At 38.5% G+C, this 18,521-nt stretch overlaps 1 protein-coding gene across 1 annotated transcript in view; it reads left to right on the plus strand.

Moving 5' to 3' along the window:
- GPATCH2 (G-patch domain containing 2) overlaps nt 1–4,280 on the plus strand; it is a 124,801-nt gene extending 120,521 nt beyond the window's left edge. Inside the window, exon 10 of the mRNA XM_009646831.2 lies at nt 4,056–4,280. Within this exon, the coding sequence (XP_009645126.2) occupies nt 4,056–4,225 (170 nt within the window). The 3' untranslated portion in view covers nt 4,226–4,280. The remainder of the gene's footprint in view (nt 1–4,055) is intronic.
- Nucleotides 4,281–18,521: the final 14,241 nt, after the last annotated feature.

Raw genomic sequence — 18,521 nt, forward strand, 5'->3', positions numbered from 1 at the left:
TACATTGGTGTAACGTTGTTTCTTAAATATGAAGCAAATTTAAAACCTGAACTTTTGCAAGCTGTTGTATCCAAAAATGATTAAGCAGATGTGGAGCCTGCAGCAGCATTAGACCTCTGATCTGATTTTAGCTTACAGATGGAATTAAATTAATTCATGGCAGTCACTGTAAAATCAAGGGTATGGCACTGAATGCTAGTGTACTGTTTAACCAGGACATACCTGTCTCAACAGCTGTTAAGAAAAAATTACATACCTTTATTTTTCATCAAAACCTGCCTTTAATGCCATCATAAATATCATACCAAAATTTAACAAATGTGATGGGTTTTTGTTTTCCCCTTCCCAGTTTTGCCTCTTTCTACTCATAGGTTCCATATTCTGTGTATGTAAGGTCATGTGCATAATACGTGTATAGACCTTGAAGTGCATCTATTCATATACACAAAACTTTGAAGTTTGGCCTTTTTTTTTTTTTAATTTCAGGTGGCAGTATTGCAAAGAGAAGGAACAAAAATGAGGGTATTTTACAGTGCTTTCTTTTCAAGCAAGTTCCTCAGTGTTTGCTCCTCACCTGGGTAATGGCAGCCACTTCTACATGCAGACTACTCATCTGGTAGATCAGGAACCTGGTTGTTTTGGTTGCTAAAAACATTTTCAGTCTGTAGAAAGAAAAGGCTCTGCACAGGGAGATTCCTAGAAATTATTAGTACCAAGACTTCCTCGTAATTCCTGGAACCCCACAAAGCCTCATACAGCAATAAACTTAGAAAAATGTATCCCCACTTTTTTTTCTTAATCTGATTTTGCATAGTTATTTTTTGTGGGACAGTGCAATGGGTTGCTTTTGCTCTTGCTCCTGGGTGGGTCGAGACTGAACACGTCCCAGAGGTAACACAGCCATTTTCAAGGCCAATGTGCTTGGACCATTCTCTCTAACAGGCCCTACTGGCTAGTCCAAGAAGTGCCATAGGCATGAATTAAAAACTGAACTTGAAGATTAATATTGCAAGGACAATTACTGGTTTTAATTAGAAAATAAAAGCCCAAAGCACAGGAATGGGGGTCAGGGGAATAGCACACAGTGTAGCATGATTTTTAAGAGCTCTCTCACATCATCCAGTCAATCAGCAATGCAATTTTTTTTTTCCAGTTGCTGATGGGTTGTGGAACGGAGTAAGAGGGCAATACCGCTATCCGTATTCTTCTGATTCAAGTAAAATATGTTGCATTACAGATAAATTTTTCAAATGATGGGTGAAAATTGCAGGAATATAGACATACATAGTATTTATATAAACACTGACTATACTGCAAAAGAATGGCCTGCATATATTGAATATTTTCCACAATTAAAATAGAAGTTATCCATATTCACTTCATTTGCAAAAAGGAGTAATTAGTCACTTTGTAATATAGGCAAGTTGGGTGGGATTTTGGTTTTGCCTTGTTCTTGCTGCAGTACAAAGCCTCCAAATACATCATCCGTTGGGCAGCGTATTTGTGTGATTGTTTGCCCAAAAGTGGGTTGCGAAGCCAAGTTCGTGGTGGTTTCTGCTCTTTTTCTTTTTTTTTTTTTTTTTTTTTTTAATCTGGTAACGTATAAGAATAAAACAAATCTTCAGGGGATGCTTCAGTCTTCTAACAGGAGATATAAAGTATGTACAAGGGAGGGGAAAATAGTTATAGTATACATTCTAGAAGTACTTACATGTCTTTAAAAACAAAAATATTCCAATTATCCTGTCAGTCACAGGAAAAAAAAATTGAGCTACTTCAAAAAATATCAAAAATAGAAACATCAGTTTATTGGATAAGACTTCAGGGTACAGATTGTTCTTTCATTTATCTTTTTTGTGAGGTTGCTGTGGCTGTCTTGAGAATTGAAATTCATACAGAAAGGTACATCTGTTACAGGAAATGGTCTGTGGGTTTTTCCCCCAAATAGACTAACAAAAAAGCTGTTTATGTTATCTCGGGCTATGCCTTGCATACCATTCCAGCAGCGTTGCTGTCTTTGCCTAAGCAGCATTACAAGTGGTTTAATATTTCCCATTCTTTGATGCCATGAAATACACTCTTACCCTTGCTCTTTCCTGCTTGGCGGATCTGTTGGATCTTTCTTGCCTTTTAAGTTTCCCCTTTAATTGTTCCACCAGACATTCATTGGAACGATGCTCCATTTCTTACCATCGCTTGTTGTGAAAAGTGGACCAAAACACACTTCCAGGATTTTACCTGAGAGGTTTACTGGCACTTTTGTTGATCAGTGGCCTTTTTTCATTTCCTTTTTTTTGAGCTAGAAAGCATAACTTTCAGGTTGCAAAGCCTGTGTTGTGTATGCCAGGCAGTGTCAGGGACTCGTCTGTATGAAAATTGCCTCTGCCTGTGGGGGCCTGAAATGAAAGAAAGTCTTGGACATTGAATTTTGTGCTGGTCAGTTCAAGAGGAACCCTCTCGGGGACTGGAGGCTGCCGACTTAAAAGCCTTTATTTTAAGCCTAGCATTAAGCATAGCTTCAAACCGGTATTAAAGGATGCCTTCTCTCAATGCATTTCCCTTTTTCTTTGACTCGGGAACTGAGATACTAGGAAGTTATCTACCTTTTATGTAGCTAGCATCTTACTGAATATGAAGAGGTCTATAGCGGATAATGCTGGAGTACTGTAAATTCATCGGCACAATCACCATGAGGTTTTTAATGTGCAATTCTCACTTTGAACTTCTGTCTGTGTATGCGGTTTCCGCTGTGGGGCTTTGCCTTTTGTGTGTGTGTGTTAAATGAGGCTTTTTGGAAGTGCACATTCAACTTTTCTTGTGTTCTTTTTTAGTAAGTTAATATAATGATGAGCCAGCTGCTTGTCAATGGTAAATTCTTGATTGAAGATATTATAGTCTCCAAAACCATAGGCTCCTTCCACAGTATTTTTCAAAAGGTAGCAGGCCAGAATAAATAATTAAGAATTAAACGATAATATTTTAAGCTGGCACACACAGTGGTGTCTTTTTTTGTGCTGTTGTCAGGAGTGAGGGAGATGTTGAGCAAAGCTGAAAATAAAATCCAGCTGCCTACATGCAACGGCTTGTGTTAGTTCAAAAACTTCAGCCCTTTTTAAAATTGTTTGTATGGTGTAACTTGCTAAGTTTTTCTGCAGATTCTTGAAATAAATACCATTTTTATCCCTCATGCGAGACAGTTATATATGGGAAGGCTTATCCATGCATCATCTCCAAACTCTAGCTTGAGGAGTTTGGTTGATGAGGGAAAAAACCAGCTTTGTTACTTGGCATTCTTTTTTTTTTTTTTTTTTTTTTTTTTTTTTATGATGCATTCATGGAAAAAAAGAATCTGTTATGTTAACACTTGCAATCCTGATGATCTTTTCTTCAGCATGTGTGCAGCTTTTCTCAGAGATCTCAACGATATGGAGAGAAAAGTGCAAAAACCACTTAATGGCATTGAAAGTACCAAAAGTCAACTTGGATGTATCAAATTTCTCTTACAACATTCAGTAAAAGAGAAACTGATTAAAGACAAAGTTGAGTTTCAGAATAGCAGACCACTTGTCTGTACTGTTTCTCTAGCAGCCGTAATTGTTTGATCAGAAATTATTTACTGTGTTTTATTGGAAGAGATCTTGAGCATTGATAAATATTGCTAAGAATGGAAAGATGGTCATGATACGATGATATGCCTCGCCTTAGTAACTGTATGGGACAAGAAATTCAGGTAATCGTGCCGACGCATTGGTAGACTTGTGCAGGTGATGCATGTTCTTGAAGACTGATGTAAAATCCACTGTATTGGAATATTTGTCATACCTAAAAACTGAGTGAGTGTTTAAAAACATTAAAAAAAATAAAGCAAAGCGTAAGACTGTATTATGTAGAATCATATGCAGTCAGGAGGTCAACATGTGCAAAGACAGCCTGTTCTAGCAACCTATTAGATGAATTAGGAGAATAAGAAGGTTTAAAGCTTTAAGGGAGATTATCCTGCCCTTCTCCACATGGCAGGCAGTGCTGATTAATGCTGTGTGTTTCTTTAATCTCAGGGTTTGTAGGTGAAAACACTCAACCAATCCCAGAAAACAACATTGGAAACAGAATGCTTCAGAGTATGGGCTGGACCCCTGGCACGGGCCTTGGACCGGACGGCAAAGGGATAGCAGAGCCAATACGAGCCATCCAGAGACCAAAAGGACTCGGACTTGGATTTAGCTGACAGAAAGGCACTCTGGTTGCCTCATAAAAATAAAGTTCAAAATTAATTTTAAAAGAAAAAAAAAAAGGAAAAAAAAAAAAGGCAAACGTATAATTTGTTGTGATCAGCAAATCCAGTTATTCTTCTCTCAAAGATCACTGAAGTCAATGTGCTTCACATTAGCTACACCAGCTGCAAGGTACAGCCACAGTGACGGAACCGGCATTCAAGTCTAACTTTATAATGGTGCTAAAATGTACAAAAACTTCTACTTTTTTATTTTCTGTGGTCTTAAAGTTTGTATTAAGCATAAAATTCAGTATATTTACTTTTTTTCATAAAAGCTTCTGACACAGCAGGTTTTAGTATATAAGCAATTTTTTTTTCATAAGTATAATTTCATCTCAACAGTCTTGATAAGATTTGTCGAGGAAAATCGAACTTTTTACAACTTTTGTGTTTTCCCTCTTTTCAGGCAAAGTTTCCAAACCTGGTATTTCTAGTGTTTAAGAATATTTGAGGATAAGCTGTCGTTTTGCCTATAACATATATACATTTCCCACTGGAATGTGATAGGATATGCAATTTTGTATAAGAGCATGAAAAATGGCTTTGTTGTCATAGGAATGCCATTCCAACACCATTATCACTGTCTTCCACATTCAAGCTCAAAAGTAAAGCTTTTATACTTGTTTTTACATTTACAGGATTATCTTTTTTCAGCAAACATTTTAAAAAGTTGAAGTTTATTCTGACTCTGGATTTCCCTTTATATTAATAATCCTCAGTGTTTCCACATTTAAGAATAGTTTGAGCTTTGAACCAGGAAATTGTATTTTAAAGACGACTGTCTTTCAGTGTTTATATTCTGGGGTTTGGCATATTTTAAACAATGCAGTGTTTAGCATCGTGTTATCACTTGGTTTGTGGTCATGCTGGTGCCAATGACCCACAACCTTTAAGGATCATAAACAGAAAAAGGGCAAGGAGAAGCAGGATTAGGATGGAGGAAAGGAAGGAAAAAGATACTTTGATGGCATCTCGCAAATCTAAGCTAGCAATTTAAAATCAAGAGGGATCATTAAGTGTTTTAATCAGTATCCTAATGTATCTAATGTCAGCAGAAGCAATTTCATTAAGCACCAACCAATCAAGCTCCTAGGGTACTTATTGGTCTGCAGAATAAAACAAATTCCACTTTAATATTAAATGATAGGGCTGAAGGAAACTGTTGTTCAGATGGACTAAGGAGAAAATCCTCCCCCACCCCCCACCCCTGCAGTAGCTGGCAATATTTACCCTGACTGCAGAGGGAACAGGATTTGATTCTCCAGACTTTTTTTCTTCAACAGGAGGATCTCTCCCTCTGCATCCAGACTGCAGAGAAAAATACTTGTTTCCAGATGCTTGCAAAGATATTTCCTTAGAGTAAAAAGAGCACAGCGTCCTTCATGTGACTGTGAAAGAGAGTGATGATTTCTAAGAACTGTTTTTACTACTTTTCTTTTTTGGTCAACTTCACCCATTTTTCCAGAAAAATAATACTAGGAAAAGAAGTAGCCGCAGCATTATAGCATTGAATTTGCTTAAAAGAAATGTTCATGCTTTCCACTGTGAGTACTGTCTGTTTGGGAACATTGTTTCGCTGTACACATAGTGTAGAGGAAAAAGGTTAGTACCTGATACTGTTTTTAATGATAGCTGAATGCACACGTTCTCTGAATTTCAGGAGACCTATTTATTGCTGTTTAACTACTTGATATGATTGTGTGGTTTTGCTTTTTGAAATTATAAGAAATTTTAAACAGACTTGGGATTTATATTCAACACATCTACTTTTTTATTGGAAGGTTTTGGAGCATAGCATAATGTGAGTTCACCACTTCAACTCTCCCTTGCACAACTATCCTGAATTAAATACATTCCATATCCAGACAGTTTTAGGGCCGCATAATTGCAAAGGGCTGAGAGCCCGAAATTCTGCAGCTAGCAGAGGTGCCCACTTGTACAAGTGTTATTTACAATAATGAATTTATGTGGCATGCTCCCATTCTTCCAATGCAATGTGCTACTGAGAGCAAGTGAATTCTAAAGACCTCTTTGTATTGTACACCACAATCAAAAATATCTTAAAATAATTTTCAAGATGTGAACTTAAGTTCTGGCTCTTCTAGCTCTATTTGCAAAATTGTAAAGGAATATTCATTCCCTGTTAAAATTCCATTGTTGTGCTTTGGTTACAACACCTACATGTCTTGGGCTGGAAATTCTAAGTATGCTACATATAACACTTGTTTGAAGTATTTCTGTGCAATTTGCCGTAGCAGTAGTTCCTCAAGAAATCAGTCTGAAGCTCCAAAAGTGCTTGAAAATGTTTCCCGTTTTAAAAAGATAAGAGTCAAGTAATGGATACATGTTGAGAAAAAAAACTCTGTAGCCCATTCAACTCTTGATTCATCCATTCATGCAGATACAGTGAAGCAGCCAACCTAGTAAACAACCATAATGGAAGAACTATTTAGTCTAATAGTAAATCTTACAACTTCTTAGTTTAAATCAGTCTGTTAGTGAGAAACTATTAGACACTAAGACTAGTCAAATTGATTTTGATATAGAGATGGATACACCTTGTCTGTTTTCCAGCAGGTATTCTCATAGACGCCACAGCTTTATCTGTTAGAAGATGTAGAACAAAGTGATTTATTAAAATACTTTACTGTCGTTGTTCTGAGATATTTTTATGTTGCAGTAAAATTCCCATTCTGAGTTACACTATCATTTAACTTTTGTTTTTCCAAAACTCACAAGACTGTTTTTAAAGATATTCCAGTAGTGTGATTTTGCAGTTGAAACTAGTGTTAAGAAACAAACAAAAATACATTGTACTTTTTTTTCTTTAAGACACTGCAATGTTAGTTGGCTTTGAAACAAGTCAGAGTACTTGGATTTTTTTTTTTTTTCTTCAGATCTTTCCCATGCCTAACTTGCAATCATACTATGACACCTGCTATAAAGCTGTCTCACATTATTTTAGAACACATATACAAGTATTCTCAGATAATAATTCCTACTGGCTGCGACACTGAAGGTCTTTTTGCCTACATAAATGTGGGATCATCTGGTATCTAAAAGTTACCGTCCATCACTCACCAGATTCTTTCTATTTAGGTGTTTGATTAATCAGTAGCTCAGCTGTTACTGTAATATTCTGCCTGTGCAGAATGTTTAGTGATGAGAAGAGACATTGCGTATTATCAGCACTGCGTTTTACTACATGTTCCATGGTGTCTCAAAGTTCTGTGAATTGAGCCATTAACTGTTAATAAAAGAAACCCATAAGCAGTATCTTATTTTTAAATAAATATTTGTCAAAGTCAGAGAAGCATCATCAATATGCTTATTTTAACAAGTTTGTTCCTGCATTTGTCTTTCTGCAATTAGGTCAATAATGGGTGTAGAATGGCAGTAAATAGCTAAATAATATGTATAGAATGCTTTGCTTTAATAACACAAATGCAAGATGAAATAAAATGAGTAGACTCTGTTCGTTATGGGGTTTGTATGTTCTTTTCTTTAAACTTCCCTTTTCAATAGCATTGTTGTTACACAGGTGAGTACAAAAACATGCTGTTTCTGAAAATATAATTAAGGTTGCTAATATCTTGTAGCAAGCAGATGCCTATTATGCTAAAGGTATTATAGTACATATGGTACTATATGTACCTTTTTACTAGTACTTCTTTTCTGGGTTATTATTATCAGCTGAAAAGGTTACACCATGACATCAGGAAATGCCTTAAGACGTTTGCAGTACTTTTGTTATCATATTCTTCTAAGACATTTAAATACAAGTTCTCTTCACTCTTTAAGTATGTGGACACTTTGATAAGGGTGACAGGGCTTTGTGCTTTCTCTTCAAGCAGTTCTCCAAAACTGTGTCTCCAAGGAGAACTCGCACAACCTTTGTTTTACCTTCCCTTTCCCCATGCTCCCAGGGCAGTTTCAGTAAAGCCGTATCAGAAGTGGGGGATCCCTTCCCTCTTACTCTAAAGGCAAGAGACTTTTTAATTAGACTTTCATCCCTAGCAGAGTTTTCAGGAGCAGTGGCAATAGTTAGCGCGCAGCAATTGCATAACCAAGTTATCCACGATAGAGTTCCATACCTACGGGCAGTGTGTGTGTTCAGTCTGAAAAAAACACAGAATTATTTATCTACCTGTGGTTCAGCTGTAAAGCTAATGTAAAATGTTAAAAGATAAAATGGCATTTTTCAAGATTATTATATGTTTTTGCTTTGAATTCTCCCTCGGAAAGGTTTTATTGTGGTCAAGTGGAGTTTTTTTACAGGTACAGTATTTAAGATTGGGATTTTTTTTTTTTTTTTAAAATGACCTTTCTATACCAGAAAAACTCTTGGAGGAGGTGCAACAGTTTCATCATGGATGTTCTGCTTGTCTCAAGTGGGGGTTTTTGCTAAAAAAAAATGTAAAAACTTTACCAGCATAGATTGATATGAGCAGTATCTACTAGCTACTAAGCTAGAAAAGAGTTTGTCCAGTAAAACTGTCAACAAACTTTTTAATGTAAGTGCGCTTTAAGTTACTGTGGAAAACTTTACAAAAGCAACAGAAGTTTCATGGTTGACTGGTAGTAGGTAACTCCAGTGGAAATGTTTGTGCCTCTTATGATTCTTTTCTCCTGCCCTATAACAAAACAGATATTGGAGTATTTTGACCCTGATGGTATATTGCTTGTATTTAAATATTCGATCTTTAAGTAAAAGGCTGAAAATCACTGAGATTCTGTAAACTTGATCTCCATCTGTGAGAACTGTGCTTATGAACAGCTATGAAAAGTGGTTTGAATTAATATGAGGGACTCCGTCTATAGAAAGTTATGATTTTGGCTTGAGGAGTCTGACTTCTGAAAGTGTGAATATAAGTCATTAGTCTCTGAGGAACGTGTTTTATTGTAATATATTTACACTGATTAAATTTGCAAGCTTATTAAAATAATATCATCTTTCAGAATATTTGATCATAGATATGCTCAGTTTAATTGTGCCTTGTCCTTAGTGTTGTCTTCCATCCTTAACATTTGTCCATTTTTCTGAAAAAGCATAACCCTGTATAAAAAGATATAAAAAGTTATTATACCCCATATTTTCTATCATTTCTACTCATCTAGTGAAGTTGTTTTTCAGTACCTCCCTGGGCCATTTCTGAACAGCCTACTGTTGCCTTCATCAGTTGTTTTAAGAGATTTTGACACTTGAAAAGTTGAAATTTCTTTAGCCTGGGCAGGCTGTTGTGTTGGCCCCTTTCTTTCCCGTGGCCCCAAGCTGATGAAGATTGGAAGATATGTAATGCTTTCTGCACATAAATATCTCCAGTGACTTCAGGATGTGAAGTACTACATAGGTCTAAAAATAAGCATGCATGCAAGTGTTTGCAGATTGGGGCCTTAACTTCTTTCCCTGTAAAAGATACGGGTCTTAAATTTTCCATGGCCTCAAGAGTTCCCACTGGAGTCAGCTGCCCCTTTGCTGGGTGGTGCTGGCCCATCTTCAGCGCCGAGTTTCTTTAGAGCACCACATTGGCTGCTGTAACGTACAGGCTGGCTTGTGGTTAGCGTAAGGCTCTCTGTCCTTTCGTTACCAAACACAGTACATCCCAGCAGCGCAGGGAGTCAGGGTGCCACTTCAACCCAGAATCTCTCCATTTCGCCCAGCTCGAAATAACACGCAATGAACCACTCAATGCCGGGTTGTCTGGGACATAGTCAACAGCATCAGGCAGTCGATCTAGTACTGGGTAGTTGATTCAGTATGTGTTATGTAGTCTTTCATTCCAGCAAAGTCTCAAGGAAAGGGGAAAAAAAAATACAAAATGTTTTCAATTCAGAAAGGTTACAGCAGAAGAGTAAGAATTGTAGATAATGGAAAGGATCAAAATCACTTCTGAGGCTGTGATACAATAAGAAAATGGAAATGCTCTTAAATTTGGAGGCAGATGAGCAAGGGATAACATGCATCAGAAGTATGCAGAGGGAAGATGTGAATGTCCCAAGTAATATTTTCTCCTATTTACAAAAAAAAAAAAAAAAAAGTTTCATACAAGGCAAGAACAATGAGAAATAAGTAATTTTCATTTTCTTTTAAACTACTGTTACGAGCGATTAAGACAGACGCAATATGGGAAACTCAGTGCCACAAGATAGAGTCGAAGTGTTTGGCAAAACAATGTTTTGACCCACCTTTGAAGGATACTGGCAGCCTTAGTACCTGCGGTAAGTTAAATTTCTCACACATCAACCGCTCTGAATCCTTCAAACTTTCTTATTGAGTCAGCTTATTCTACACTTTTCCACCATCTAACTTCCTCCATCTTCTCCTCAAGTATCTCATGTTGTTGGTGCTGGGCCTCAGATTGCTTGTCCATTTCCATAGGGTTTGTTTTCTGCTATAATGAGCTGTGATTTTTTTTTTTTTTTTTTTTCATTCAACTTTGGAAATTTCCTATAATATGGTTTCAAGATATTCTCCCATAAGGTAGATTTAAGTGGTGCAAGGAGATTCTTCAAAGAATTGGGACTAATGGCTTTTGTATTTTCCTCATAAAAAGTTTCTGCATTTAGATCCTCGATTTCTGTGAAGACCCTTACTGCTGTTCACCATGCTCCCATTGGTTTCTCCCTTGCACAAACTTGGCTGTTTTCTTACAAAATATCGTGGTCAAGGGCACAAGAATGTTTCCAGTTGCATTTGCAAGTTTGCAAATTATTAATTTTGTGCTTTTAGTTTTAAGTCTTAAGAGTGAAGTTTGAATTCCAGGTGCTGCCTTATTTTTTTCAAAATGTTCCAGATTACCTCAAGCATCTAGATGTTCTGCCATTTGTGAAGAAAGTAGAGTATTTATCTAAAATTTTCTAAATGCCAAACTCAGTATGTGTAATGATGACCCTCTCATTTGTGGTAGTAATGGGTATGATCTACAACATAAACCATACATATGTAAGTGTAGCTAATACAAGATGTAAACATTTCTTGAACATGAATACCAGTGATATGTTAATACCAGAGTATGTTAATTTGGATTAAACTAAAGTAGTTTCACTATCAGAACACTTCAATGATCTATTACAGGTTTTTTATACGCCATGGTGTGCCTTATTACTGAAATAAGAGATTTTGAGTGAACCAATAATAATTTTAAGGGTTTCCTTAATGTGATGTAAATAACACAATTACCAGGTTGCCTTTATACTCATTGTAGTGTGTAAGTTGATCTATTTTTAGTCTTCTTTTTGTCACTTGAGCATATGAATGCTAGTGAATCACAGTTCTTGTGAACAGAATTTAAGCAATTTCTACCTGCTACCCACAAAGATAGGTCAGCTGCTAAACAGTAGCTCTTGGCCAGAAATTTGGTAGACCAAGAAGTCCAGTCCAGCCCTGTGAAGGACAGCATCTAAGGCAACTTCCACGGTCCCCACTAGTAACCATGTTACCTGCTAACTGCAAGTTAAAAATCTCATTTGTCTTTGCCATGAGAAGTTTGGATTGTGGTTCTTCTCAATCACCACAGCCTCAGCAGCCACAGTTTCCCAACATGGTCTGTGGCCACTCACCCCACAGACCAGTGGCCCATTGACTCCTATGGGCTAATCTCTTCAGGTGAGCATGGGGAAGGGCCAGCACCAGTTTCTGAGATGTTACCAATAGCGTCCTGGTAAGTGCAGGCTTGGACGTCCCAGAAGGGTCAAAAATGTTGTTCATGGAGTTTGATAGCCACTGGCATGGGGTTTTATTCCTGGCACGGGCTGCCATTTTACTGTGGAACAGACAGTCTGGTTCATACACTGGCACGCAGGATTGCTTACAGAATTTTAGGCAGTGGTTTGAGATGGGGATCGTTCCAAATGAACCGCCACAAGACTAATTGTACTGGACCAAGACAAAAAGGTTAAAATGTCATGGTGAGGGAAATACCCTGTGCTGATTTTTGTCACCACCCAGGATAGTGGCTGTTTGAAGAATTGAGGCCAGAGCCACATTCCTGCGCTGCCTTTGGACCTGGTGAATCAAAAAGCCAAAACTAAAAAAAAAAAAAAAATATTTTACTGTGTTGTTGAGAAAATGAAGTTATTTGCCTGTGTGTGTCTATACCAGCAAACACACAAACATGCATATAGATGTAGATCTCTATAGAGAATGGTGTAATACATAAAATTACGAAAATGATAGTTAAATGTTAGGCCATTTGGTGGCCTATGTTAGGCCATTTGTCACCCCACATACAGAAGTGTGACAAAGCCTTTGTTTCTGCTAAGCTTGCATTACTTAAAAGGGGTGAGTTGTTTCTCCAAAAGTCAATAAATCTGTAATGTATTGTTTCATATTCTGTTGTTACATAAACCTAGCCAGGTTTTTTTAGTTGTCTTCTTCCTAATCAGTGGTAAAGTGCATTTAATAGCTCACTTAAGGTGTCATCCATTACTATGAGTTACTGTTAGAACTAATTAATAGAGCTGAAATTATTTTGTAATGAGAAATTGGAGTATTGCAGTGTTAAAAAAAAAATTACCATTCATAGCTAATTAACGTTTAACAATGCAAATAAGCTGATAATTATTTTTCAAGCCATAGAAAAATTCTGTGACACTTTATATACTACCTTTGTGATCCTAATTGTTTCTGAAAAATACCTTTAGAGAGAAATAATCTGAAGACATTTCCCTGGATAAAAGGCAGTTTCTGAAGCACACAGTGAATGAGAGCTCTCCTTTTGTTCATGTGGGGCCGCATTCAGCAGCTATTTCCCACAGTAAATGCTGATGAAGAGACGCAAAAAGTAAGGGTCAAGAAGGTAGGTGGAAAGAAGGGGAAATTGTGTGGGATCTTGGCCAAGATTTCCTGGCTGCTCCAAGTCAGCCATTCTGCTCTCTGGTTACTGTAGTTATTGTAAATGCGGCCCCAGCAGGCTGAGATCATTTTGGATCCTTCGCGAGAGAGGATGTTAAGAGCGTGTGAATGCAGAATTCACAAAATGTATTTTTAGGTCGTATATGTGGTAAGTGAATGCAATTAAACCACCCAGAGACAAAAAGGAAATCTGAAATCTGACCTTGTGTGGCAGCGTGAGGCATGCGAGGTCACGGTCCCCCAGAAACCAAGACGTTGGGTTTTCTTTCCAGATTTCATGACTTTGGATGTTACTTGAAGCAGGAGTTTTGAGAGGAAGCATTAAGTTGGGGGTGTCCTTTCAAGTGGCCAGCCTGATGCCACGGGCATCACCTGCTGATCAAGCAGGAGTCGCCACAGGCACAGGTAGAAGTTTTGTTCCATTCTGCGGCATTTTTCACCCATTTTTCACAACCAGTCCAAGTAAATATTAAAATCTGTTCTGCAGTGATGCAAGCTGTCACTTGCTCATCACTGTTAACTTTGGTAAATGAAATATGCTCTTACTCTCTTTCGATTTTTAACCTAACTTCATAATCTTTATTGTATTTTAAGATGTCCGTTTAATGTGACAAAAATTTTATTTTTATCAAAAGTTTTCCTGAAAGTGTCTGGTTTCTGCTGGGTTGGGGTTTTTTTGTTTGTTTGGGGGTTTTTTGAGTCAACTGGTAACAAATACTATTTTATTGAGGAGGTTTATGATAATATGTAATCAAGTGGCAAGTGAATCGTAGAGTCTCCTGCTGGGGTCCTACAAAGCACAGGCACATTCTGTTAGACGCCTGGTGTTTTAAGTAGATCCCGGGTTCTCTCCAGCAAGACAGTGCCACTGGCTGCTGAGGGTATGATCTGCTCTTGCTGCTTTTGGTTTTATCTGTACGTTAGAGTTGTCATCTGCCTTTGAGTTGTCAGACAGCGTAAATCATCCTCCAGTTCTCAGGCACTGCCTGCTCTGCTGCAGAAGAGCATTCCTTGATGGTTCTTAAATTTTCCTGCAGAATGTGAGGTATTTGTTGTCCTCCCACTCTCGGCTGCCCTTTCTCTCCCCACTATGGACCTCTCCTCCAGGACTGTCCACTGCTGCTTTTTTACTGTTGAAGTGGTGGTCTGCAAACTGGTATCAACCCATCTTCCTTAGAAATAGATTTGAGGTTTTTTCTTGGTTTCGATCTCAGATGAGGCCTTGTGGTCATGTCCTATATAATCTTCTGGGAGTCTCCTGGAATACCATTTGTTTTGCTGAAAGCCACCGCTTCTGTTTGTGTATTACCTAGCAAAGTATTACCTGGAAAACATTACCCATTTGTGTCCAGTGTTCCTGTGCCAGAGGAAAGGAAAAAGAACGGTGAAGGTAGTGTTTTATTTTCTTAATTCATTTAATTATTTTAAAGCGAAATTATTAATTGATGGAAGAGGAGTTCTGAGTCAAGGCTTCCGAAAGTTTGGGGTTGGCAGAATTGGGCCTGGAACAAGGTGCATGCTTCGCTCGGCACGTGAGTCATACAGCCTCTTTAACCAGGGGGAAAAATCTTGTAGACCAGCAGCAGGTTACTGTGACAAAGTTTTTGTGCCATCAGGAAGGTTTTGGAACAGTGCTTGCTGAAGTTTTCATCATTCTGTATGCTGATTTAATAATTAAAATACTAAACCCATTCCATAGGTCAGCCTGTCTTTGGTCAGTATTTTATACGAATTTACACTAAATGTTTAATAACTGGTGTGACTGGCATGCTTGAAGGTTGGGATTTTTATGGATTCCTATGCCAACTTTAATGAATATTATTATGAGGCCCTACCCGGGTAGTTCTCATATCCATTGAGTGCTCCCGTGCTCTGCTCCCCCTGCTCTCCAGGACCGAGCGCAGGCTGGCTGGCTGCCCCTGCTCTGGACCTCTGGCAATCATTTTCCCTGCTTGGCTCAGAACAATTATTAATGATAGTTTGAGCACCTCTCGGGCTAAAATTTGCGGATGTTTTATAATTAAGCATTTTTTCATGTTAATTTTAATAGATATTTAAGAAATGTAGCATGACAACGCTTTCAGCAGCTTTATTCTCATCTGTCTTGCATGTTGTGCTTATCATCTTGCAATGATGGTGCCTGAAAATGTTACCCGCGTGTGTTACAGAGCACCGCAACAATTTAGAGGGTCAGATTTTCAGGGCAGTTCGTAGCTGAAGTACAAAGATTTTGGCACCTTGCACCTCTAATATAGCTATAGAATATCAAATGACCTAAGGTAGGGGCTTAACTGTAGCAATTCAGACTCTGCACGCCACAGAGCATGGATGCTTTCAGACGTTTTAATTCCTAAATAGAACTTTACAAAAGGAGGGAGAAGGCTGAGAAGCCTTCTTGTCGTGGCTCTCACGCTCTTGTGTTTCTCCATTACACCCCTTAACAACTGCGCTAGAAACAAGCAGCAGATTTTTTTCCACTCCGTGAGTAATTGTCTGCACAGCAGTGACAGATGTGCAATATAGCAGCTTCTTCAGGAAAAAATTAACAGTTTGTCCAGCATGTCAGCTCGCTCTTTTTAGTGCTTCGGAGGTCTTGGCCCCATTATGGATGATTTAGAAATTGAGGCAAGCTAAGACCAGCTGCCTGGGTTGAAAGCCTTAGTTAGTAGCCCTCATCTGCATTCCAGTATTCGCTTACATCTAGAAATTGGTAGGGCCCCTCTGGCCACAAGATGAGTATGGGCTGACAATGCCTTGATTTGTTGAGAGAGAGAATAAATGGGTTTTTCAGAAGATGAGGAAATATCACCATTACTGGCCAATTTACAGCATTTTATCTGTTCTTCAAACATGTCACTTTTGTTATTGTTGCATGGTAATTACATAGTGAAACGGAAAGAAAACAAATTCTGGTTACATATTCAGATGGATTGCAAAATCATATAATCCTGATAAATGCCCATTTATGATACACACGGATGAAAGGTTCATTTTAATTTTGAATAGCTAGCACAGCCATAAATAGGATATAGGATTAGATCCCACAGAATCCGATTACCTAAAAGCAAATAGTATTTTTCTTCACTTTTTTCATAACCAGGAAATTCAGTGTGTGCAGGGTATTTAAATAAGCAGGTTTTCCATAAAAATATACGAAGTAAGTATAGTTCAATAATTTCTCTATTTAAAATACAACCATTTAGGACTATTCAGCTAAGTCTTTTCTAAAGTACTCGTTTGTAAAAAGACACCAACCCATCTATATTGCCGAAGCAGATACCTCACAGCTATACCCTATGGCAAGTTATACATTTACGATAAATAGAAGCAGCTTTGCTTATTGGCTATCTAGTGCAACAAAGGAAAAAATAGCCAGTATCGTACATATACTGTGAATTGCAACTGTTACACCTTATTAACAGTTTTAAAGAAAGTTTTAGGGCAAATGACGAATTTAAGAAGCAGGTTCTGAAGAAAAAAACCCCATGTAGCTGCCATTTTGGCAATAGCTTTCATGGCTGAATCATTGTCTAAAATATGGGAAGCTCTGTTTTCCTCAATGGGAAGGCATGAGGAAAGGAGTGCTGTGAAAATACATGTATATATTAGCTGAAAGCTGTGCAATTGATTCCTGATTGTCACAGAGGTGAAAAGAAACTGCTTTGTAAAGCTGTCTGCTTGGTGTCCAAATCATCTTCATGAGATGTTGTCTTCTCAACTTTAGGGAGGGTTTGCCGTTGCTTCAAGAAGAGTAGGGGTGGCAGAGAAGGGAGCACCTGGGAAGCTTTCATCGAGTCCCCTCTCACCCCGTCCTCCTGAGCAGATGTCTCTGTCCCTGAAGGGAGCCAAACTCGCTGAGCCCTGCCAGACATGGCACAGGCTGACTGGGGCGCGTTAGGCAAGCTTGGTTGCAGAAATGGCCGCCTACAGATTGCACATGCTTCTGAGGGAAGAAAGATTTGAAAGCTTCAGTGGCAAAAGCTTTGGGTACATATAAGTATGGTGCCACATGGTGCTAGGCCAGCCTTCACGTTAGACATGGTGTTCTGAAGGAGAGAGCTAATGCAAATGGTTAACCAAAATTCTCTTACAAAGGAATACAGCTAGGCTCCTACAAAACATTTACCTGTGGCAAAGTCTAGCTTCATTTTTTTTCAGCTGTTTTTCATTCAAATGCATCATAAAAAGTGAGTTGGTACCAGCAATCTGAGCACCCAGCCCTCAGTTGGATCTGGTCTCAAATTATTAAGTTGCATCTGCCAACATTTGTCCACCATGTAATCATTTACAGGTTTACAGTTTGGGGTCAGTTATTACAGTTCAGTTTATGGCTCCGATAAGCCTCATGTTATGGCAAGTAAATATTGCATAAATTACTGGTATCATTATTGCATAAATTACTGGTATCATTCTCTTCTACCCTACACTGTATTTATAATAATTTAAACTTTCTCCTTCTTTGGCAAGTCCTGAATCTGTAGCTATTGACAAGACTGGTACCAATGGAAGACTTCAAAAGGCAACTGTATTGTGGGTCAGACTTTCTGGTGGTGGGAGAGGGAATATGTAAAAAGGCTCATCTCTGGGAGGCAGTGATAGATGCTCTGTTACTTTGGACTTTTGAAGATGGACTTCCAGTTTGTTAGGGATCCCTGGATAGAGGTGGCCAGCGGGTTGTGCTTCAAGTGTGGTGATGGGTGGAGGAGCTGTTGTTGAAGATTTCAGAGAGAACTGGATGGCATGATCTGAATTATATTCTTCTGTGGTTTTACAGCAGGTGTATTGGAGAAGAGCCTGAAAATACCCTTTCCATGTTATTGTCATGACATCACTTTCAGAATTCTCTGACTTTATCTGAGTTTTGTTATCACTTTAGCACTGACTAACTTTTCTCCTACAAGGTTTTTTCATGTGCTTCAGGGTAAAGTACTGCCAAGTATGCAGAATGGCTACAAGAAGCATATCTTGGGAGACGTATCTGCAAGATAAATTGCTGCAGTTGGCTGAAGATGTTCAGATGCAGTAAGTGCATTTGCTACAGTTTTGAACACTCGGTTCAATCTCAGAGCATTAAGTATGTGCTATTTTTTGTTAATGTACCTTCTAAATCCCTTCTGAAGATTGTGGCACAGTGCTTGTGAACAGCAGAGACTGATAATATCCGTTCCTCTGCCACTGAAGGAACTACCTGCAGTCTGAAATCCATCCCCTTTGCAAATATTCAGAGACTTTGACCAAATGTATTCACCCTCATAGGTACATAGCAGGATTTGCTGTTCCCCAGAGTGAAGAGCAAGTCCGCAGCCCACGTGATGGATTCCTCCTACGTGACGTATTCCTCCGTCACCACCCTCTCCTCTGCGTGCTCGCTCGTGTCCGCACCTGTGGTGGCAG

This window comes from Egretta garzetta, unplaced genomic scaffold (assembly GCF_000687185.1).
Source record: "Egretta garzetta isolate BGI_Z169 unplaced genomic scaffold, ASM68718v1 scaffold339, whole genome shotgun sequence".
Taxonomy (NCBI): domain Eukaryota; kingdom Metazoa; phylum Chordata; class Aves; order Pelecaniformes; family Ardeidae; genus Egretta; species Egretta garzetta.